The sequence below is a fragment of the Sinocyclocheilus anshuiensis genome, unplaced genomic scaffold, assembly GCF_001515605.1.
Source record: "Sinocyclocheilus anshuiensis isolate Anshui unplaced genomic scaffold, SAMN03320099.WGS_v1.1 scaffold1207, whole genome shotgun sequence".
Lineage (NCBI taxonomy): Eukaryota > Metazoa > Chordata > Actinopteri > Cypriniformes > Cyprinidae > Sinocyclocheilus > Sinocyclocheilus anshuiensis.
Window position 1 is genome coordinate 301,371 of NW_015539914.1, and position 8,580 is coordinate 309,950.

The window sequence follows — 8,580 nt, forward strand, 5'->3', positions numbered from 1 at the left end:
TCAAGCATTTCAGTGGGCTTAAATAGATCACCCTTTACAGCAGATTTAGTTCACAAACAACTGACAGTTTTGACCTAAATATGATTTTCAGTTACAATAATTAATCCTAAAATTCGGCATTAGTAACTTTTAACAGCATCAGACGCGCGCGCGCTAACAAGATCTCCCGGTTCTTACTTGTGAATTCAGTTCACTGGAGACTCGCACTAAACGGATCATTTGAATCCAGTAAAGTACAGATACTTGAAAAATGTACATAAGTACAGTAAAACTACTTAGTTACTGTCCACCACTGAATATAGCTGATCATTATACTTGGTATGACCTAAGGATGTTTGATGTTAAAGGGATAGTTCACCCAAAAATTAAAATTTGATGTTTAAGACAAATCCAAATTAAACCCTGCGGCTCGTGACGACACATTGATGTCCTAAGACACGAAACGATCGGTTTGTGCCAGAAACCGAACAGTATATATATCATATTTTACCTCTGATTCACCGCAATGTCCAACTTCCTTGAGCGCGCGCACGGCATCCGATGCGCGAGGTGTGTACGCGCTCTGGCATAGTTGGCGTAGACATCAATGTGTCGTCACGAGCCGCAGGGTTTAATTTGGATTTGTCTGTGCATGTTTTTTTTTACTCTCATAGATTTTGTTATCATTGCCATGCATTATACGACTGATAGACTGCAACGGTTGGACTTCAAAATTATCATATGTGTTCTACTGAAGAAACAAAGTCACCTACATCTTGAATGCCCTGGGAGTAAGCAGATAAACATCAAATTTTCATTTTTGGATGAACTATCCCTTTAAGCCATATTATTAGAATTGGCGAATTTATCAATTTGTTCAGTTTCCTAAACTTCTAAACCATTTAAACACTCTTGGAACTAACATATACCGGATGTTGTTTAAATAGGTGATTCAGCCTCATATCTGTTTTTCTTTGACGTAGAGTAATGGTAAAATAAAAAAATAGCAAACAAATAGTTAACAATATAGTTCACAATATTGGACGATCGATTTGGTGGAGATTGAAAAGACCACATTCAATCAACTCCGGATGAGAAGAGAATGCATTTTGTTTCCACACCAAAGGGGTCAAAAGTTTTAAGAGAATGAAAAGTCAAACTTCGAGTGGGTCAGAGCACTAGTCTCAAGCAGTGGCCTGCCATAGATCAATACAACAGAAGACACACACCTTTGGTTAAAAAAACGAGTAGGTGTATCTACTGTCCAAACTTGACTGGTAGTGTTTACATTATATTCTCACTTATGTCTCTGAATTCCTTGCTTTACCTTTATACTCTCTATATTTCACATTCTCAGTTTTTCTGCATCTATACTTCTATTAGGGTCTGCTCTCCATATCCCTATACTGTCACAATTTTATTCTATCTATATGTCTTTATAAATAATATATATAAATAGAAATGGGATCCCATATCTGAAATCTCAATTCACTGGAGGAGTGGTTTTATCTCATCTCATTTCATAAAATTGTCGTCGTTCCCTGTTGGTTTAACTTGCTTCCTCTGCGCTGGTTGAAATCGAATTCTGTTATATGCCCTATGAGGATATTTTTTATTTTATTTTGTATTACACTTTACAATTTCCTTTTTTTGAAGTGATCAAGTGAAATACCTTTTTGTTGTTGTTGTTCTTGAACAGAGGAATTGTTGAGATGTGTGTGACTTCTTTCAAACTCAAGAGTTTGTCTTCATTGCCCTAAAGACCCCGCATGTATTTGACATCATGTTTCACGCACCATAGTGCGTAAAATATTTAAATCTGTCATAAAATGCTCCAAAAACCACATGTGACTCATGTGGCTTTTTCACCCCTGCACTCCATGCCACTCAGCAATGCCAAAGGTGAGGGCAGCACAGAATAATGTGGCATGTACCCTCCTCCAGCTATTATGCTGTTTTGTTCATGGTGTGAGTTCAACTCCGCAGCTGGCCACTGTGGTGAACATAAGGAGAGGACAAATTTCCAGCTTTCTGTCAGCTCTCTTCATACTGCTAGCTTGCTGCTCACAGTTGTACAGGAAGGTTGCCTGGTGGCATACTGTTGATGCCTAGGACATCGCTATAGCAACCAATGTGGATATGCCTACACCGTCTGAATCCCAGTCCAAAAACATTTTTTGATTGTCCATAATGTGAATTCAGTATTGAATTGGCCTCCTTTCAGGGCCAGAGTAAATTAGAATTTAATTAGAAGTTAAATTAGAATTAGAATTGTAATGAAAAGAAAAGAAAGATGAATTTGCAATTCAAATACATTTTTGTGAAATAAAGTGTACTACTGACTACAGATGAAGTTTTCTGGTGAGAACTCTAGCAGCTGCATTCTGGAGTAGCAGTAGCTTGTTTATTAAAGATGCAGGACAGACACCTAGTAGTGCATTACAGTAATCCAGTCCAGAGGTCATGAATGCATGAACTAGCTTTTCTGCATCAGAAAAGTAATGTTTCTAAGGTGGAAGAAGGCTGTTTTTGTAACGTGAAATATGATTTTCAAAGTTGCTGTCTAATAAAACACTTTTTTGACTGTTGAGGAAGAAGTGACAGTACATCCTTCTAGAAGCAAATTGTATTCTAAGAGATTCTGTGTACAGGTTTTTGGTTCAATAATATCTAAAATGTTCTTCTATAATTTAATAGAAGAAAAATTCTGGTCATCTGATCTTTTACATCTTCAACAGTCTGTTAGCTTAGGTAATTTAGAAATTTCATCTGGTCTTGATGAAATATATAGCTGAGTATCAATAGCATAGCTAAACTAATAAACTAATCCTGTATTTTCTAATAATATTACCAAGGGGCAGCATGTATGTATATTTAAAACAGTAGAGGGCCCAAGACAGATCATTGTGGCACTCCATACCTTTCTGGCATTAGCTTAGATGATTCCTCATTTAAATAAGCAAAGAGGTAACGGTCAGACAGGCAGGATTTAAACCAATTTAATGACTGCCCCTGAATACTAGTATAATTTTGTAGTCAATCTATGAGTATGTTGTGGTCTACAGTATCGAACACTGCACTAAGATCAAGTAAAACTAGTAATGAGATGCAGCCTTGGTCTGATGCAAAAAGCAAGTCATTTGTAATTTTAACAAGTGCAGTTTCTGTGCTATGATGGGGCCTGAAACCTGACTGAAATTCTTTGTAGATATAATTTATCATGTATCACTGTTTGCACAAAAATATTATGTATATATTATATATTTTCAACTTTGATAAATGTTTAAGCAGAAAATCAGCATTTTAGAATGATTTCTTACGGATCATGTGACTCTGAAGACTGGTTTTGGTTTTTACTAAATTTCATTTGTTTTTCAAAAGAGATGCTTAATTCAATTCTGAATGGCATATAACTGTGTAAAACTGTAAAAAATTTCACATTCTCATATTAACAAAACATTTTGATGTAGAATATTACATACCCATTAAATAGGTTGAGATTTACCCAATTTATTGACCTTTCAATGGCATGACTAAGGGTGTGAGTGTCACATTTCAATCCAGACGTTTGTCATCTTTGTTCAAATAATTCCTAACCTCAGAAATACAGCTAAAGCATTGCAGTGGTATTAACTGCCCTCAATCTAAAAGGGATCCCAGTGGCTGTTTCCATCCTGTCGGATGCTTTGTCCTGTCAGCCACTGACACACGTAATGCTTAAAAGATTTGTGTGACAAATTGCCTGTCCAGATGCGACTGATAGCATGAATCATTGGAGTCGTGCCTCAGAGGAATGGAGCCAACCCTTTTTTTATATAAGTGCCACACATTACACTTAGCCATGCTGTCAAGAGACAAGGAGACACTGAGTCAGGAAAAATCTTACGCATAAATTAATTTATCTTCAGCTCCGGGTTTAAACCGTGTGTCCTACATACTAATCGATATTGTCTGTGATAAGCTCAATGCTGCTTTGTATTTACCACAGATTTCTTCTCCAGCACTGTAATTATCAATCTCCATCTTAATCTACTTTCTGAGTGAATTTCTTTTCTCTCCGTTCTGTCAGTCTTCTCATTCTCTTCGCTCATCTCTTTGAAGAGGGTTTATTTGCCCCTTTAAGTTCAAGGCTTCAGACTCGCTCTCTAAGTGTGTTGTTCTTCCCCGCTGTCCATTTATCATTTTCTCTGAGTCACTCTATCGCTGTACTCTGTACAATGTGCTCTGTACAATAACCCGACCTGCACAGACTCCTCTAGCCTCTGGATCAAAAATAGCAGCGCTTCAGCAAATTTAGCGGCATCCATTCATTTTCTGGAATGCTTTTATTAAAAATCACCTGTTTTGTTTAAAGATGGAAGATGCTTGGCTTGAAGCAGGCCTTTTTATTAATTGATGCCGCTGTAGTGTTTCCATGGTCACTAAAAGCATAGTTCTTTCATTGAAATACTACTGTCATTTGAAGGATTTTTTTGTCTTTCCATGTCAATGATGACCAAGCAACATCTTTGATTGAAAAATTGTATTGCATATTAAATGAAGGCTGTTTTAATGGCATGATCTTTTTCTTCATGCAGGTTGGTGACTTTAGAGAACAGCCCGGCCATCACCCCTGAGCTTCTGAGGATCTTCCAGAATATGTCTGCCCTACTTGGTAGGTAGTTGCCTCTTTAAGTGTCCACTTTCTTTTTTTATTAAAGATCAAGCTGAAAGCCAGTGCCAATTTAGCTGTCAAATGGACATGCCTTGAAATGCAGGTCACAGGCTTTTCTAGCTGAATTCATCCTCTCAATTACATTTTTTGTTCACCTACATTTTTTTAATCATTTTTAAACTGTATATTTTGCTATTATTTTTCCTTATTTTTTCTCATCCCTGTGTCATTACAAACTCATACGACATTTTAATTTTTTTCTCTAGATCACAAAAAGTAAAAAAAATATCCTGGCCAGTATTTTTAATTTAATGGAGGTGAATAAAGACTTGAGTGGTTAAGCTCCAAAAAGGATGCAAAAGCGCCATTAAAGTATCATGAAAGTGGTTCATACGACTTGTACGCTTTATTCCAAGTCTTCTGAAGGTTTGTCAGAAGAGCAGACTGAAATTTGTTATTCACTGAAATTGTATCGTCTTCCATTGCTTTCCTTTGTTTGTTCATGAGAGAAGTAGTGAGATCCAACTAGCCAGCGAATTGTTCTTTTGAGTCATGTCATATTTCAGTGAATCTGACTTAAATTTCAAGGGGTGACTTTTGGGCTTCTGAACACTTGAAGTACAGCACACATGTCTTATGGAGAACATTACAAATTTGTTTTACCATTTATGGCCCTTTTGAAGCTTGTAGACAGTATTATTATTTCTTTGATGGAACATTGAAAGAGAAAGTCATACAGGATAGGAACAACATGAGGGTGATCATATGATAGATTTATCAGTTTTGATTTAAGGATCTTCAAGAATATAGTTGCCTCTTCAAGTTTGCATTAAAAAAAAAAAATACGGATCAACCAAAAAGCCATTTTAACTGTCGTATGGCCTTGAAATGCATTTCACTAATTTTTCCTGTTGAATTTACAAAGCTGAACTTAATTGACCATATGCACGATTACTTCCTGGTTTTAGATAAGCCAGCTCAGTCATTTCCGGTTAACTGTACTGTGCCTTAAGGGAGCGCCCTTTGTTAGGTTTCTCTACATAATCCATTCACAATTTGGAGAAAAGTTTTGTTTGTCTAAGAGAACCAAATGTCCACATATACCGTTTCAGGAATGACAAACACGAATGTTAAATTTACGCGAGTGAATCCGTTAAATCATGCCGCGAGTCATTGCTATGATTGACAGTGGCAACGGAATGAATCATCTGACCAGCCGACGTCAAAATAGAGCTGTGCATTAAGTGATTGAGACTAAATTCAGACTAACAAATCTACAGCAGCAACAAGTCTGTGTTGGATAAAACTTAAACGATGTAGTTAAATTATTGAATTTAAACATTTCAATATATTGAATGCACTATTTAATTCTTATAGGACTTATTTAATTTGTATTTAACTATGTAGGTATTTAAATAATTCAGCATTATAGGCTGTTGTCTAGCCTTATTTATTCATTTTTTTAAATGACAAGTGACTTTTATGACTTCTTGCACTTTATATTCAGTGCGATAAAGAACTAAAATTTGTTGTAATATTTATTTTATTATAAATCAAAAAGCAAGACATGAAAAAAATCAGGGAGTTGAAATGGCAGCTGCAGCCAATGAGCGCAAGGGCAAAGTGATTAGGCTATATTTCGTTTCGTTTTTTATTAAGTTAATTTAGGAAAACGTTTGGAGCATTTTTTGTTCGTTAAATACGTTTTTGTTTTTTAAAGTAACGATCAAGCGGCCAGCGGCAGACGGTGAGCTGATCATAGCCTGTTATAGGTCATAGCCTACCATAGCAGTTTAGCCTTCTCAAATTATCACGACTTGCCTAAAATAAAATCTATAGATATAAAACAGTTCAAATAACAATGTTTAAACGTTAAACCTAGATAAATGTGCACTGTTAGACGCATATCCAATAGTTTGTGCGGAGAGTGGAAGCTAAAGCGCGCTTTGCAGGACATGAAGTCGCCAGCGAGATCACTTGCATTTTTCTTCAGTGGAAGCAACTTTAAATAGCCTATGCGTCATTTTTGCTCATAAAGAGTAATACAAGAAAAGTGTCTGTTTTGTGTGCACTCACAATATCAACAAAACGTGCTTTTACACTGCCGTCTCGGTCTTGAACAGGAGTGCTTCACAAAAATGAACCGAAACTCAGCGAATACACGCCTCACAGACATGATAAATATATCTATAGAAAGCTTTAAATTACTACTTAACGAAACGTTTGCCAGTGCTTTGCGGCAAGCTTAACTGCTTAAGCCTATTGCGTGCATTTGAACGCAGAACTTTTCAGCTGTGCTGACGGCACGCTCGCTGCTGCTGCTCTTGACAGTCGCGGCAGCACGGTCTCGTGTTGTTTCCACCAGCGCGGCAAATTATTATTTTTTTCATCACTAATTGATGGATGTCTAAAATATAAAAATAGGAGAAGCCTAAAACAAGCCCGATGCCCGGCCCGCTGATTCGGAACTGCAAAGTGTCAATTTTTTTTGTGTGCACTCACAATATCAACAAAACGTCGTGCTTTTATACTGCCGTTTCGGTCTTGAAAAGGAGCGCTTCACAAAAATGAACCAAAACTCAGTGAATACTTGACACGCAGACATGAAAAAATGTACGTATAGAAAGCTTGAAGTGTCTACAATGAGCTTCACCGGAAGATTATGAGCTGGCTTATCTTTATCCAGAAGTTCTAAATAGCGATCCGTGCATATGGTCAATTCATCCTCTTCCATGTCCTCAATTCTTGTTGGCTGTATATTAACTAAGTTGACTCAATTCTTTAATGAAATGGGTTTTTAAAATTTGAGGTCAGTTTGATTGTCAATCAGCAGCTAATACATATGATGTACTTCTTTTATTCATGACGGTGTTATTCAATTAATTGAGCAGAAAGCAATTTCATATTCTGGTTGGTAGTTGTTGAACTCTTTATTCTGCTCAGCCAGATCCTTTTAGTGGTTGTCTCTCGCTCGTATTTTTAATTCTCTTAAATGTTATTTTGGTTGTATTAGGACTGTTTCTCAGATGTGAATACGATGATTTACGGAGTGACTGAGGTGACAAAAAAATAGCTGGTTTTGCTTCCCTGGGGTTGTATTAGAATTAGATAATTAACGGTTTGATTGGGGCACTGTAATTAAACATGCTTGCATCACCGCCTCCTAGCCTCTGGGAAGTGTCACACTGAAGTGTTCGCTCAAGAGGAACCGTTCAAGCGTAAGGCCAACACCTCTCATAACCTCAGATGGTCGGAAAGATGCGTAGCCTTCGAAGTCGAGGGTTGGTAGAGGTCAGTGCGAGAGAGAGAATAAGAGAAAGCGTTTCATTAAAGCATCTGCCGGCGCATTGAAATGCAAAGAGGGGCAGCTGATTGAAGCAATTTTTCCATTTGCATGCTCATTTCTCCTATCCTCGTCTCTTTCAGGTGCTGATGGTAATATTAGCACAAGGGCCTGTTAAGACTCCGTCTCTTTCATCCATTTTTTGGGGAGCTAGTTAGGAAAAAAAAAAAAAATTTTCTCTATGGATTAGAATGAGGATGGCCTCTGACCGGAAATTAATCCATAACATCTAGAGATGTTGAAAGTACCAGTATGTTGGTGCAAACTTGATATACCACCATCATTCTATAGTATTGACTCGGTAACCAGTAACCACTAAATATCATATAGGATGTACATTATTGTTTTCTCAGCGTTAAAAAAAAACTTAAATTTGTGCAGCAAAAGCAAGTCTCTGCAAAACCTTGCAAGTGTATTTGAAACCTAATGTACCTGCTGCTATTATGGCTTTATTTCTTCATTCATCATTTCAGTACTGTTTGTTGAATTACTGCCTTCAAGAAGCTTAAAGCAACATTTATTTAATTGAGAAATATTCGAAGACTACATGGCATTGTTTATATATATATATATATATATATATATATATATATATCTATCAAAG

The 8,580-nt window shown here is 36.8% G+C and overlaps 1 protein-coding gene across 1 annotated transcript in view; it reads left to right on the top strand.

Moving 5' to 3' along the window:
* LOC107686387 (importin-11) overlaps positions 1-8,580 on the top strand; it is a 169,014-nt gene that overhangs the window by 104,384 nt on the left and 56,050 nt on the right. The window contains exon 22 of the mRNA XM_016483355.1: positions 4,557-4,633. Coding sequence (XP_016338841.1) covers positions 4,557-4,633 — 77 coding nt within the window. The remainder of the gene's footprint in view (positions 1-4,556; positions 4,634-8,580) is intronic.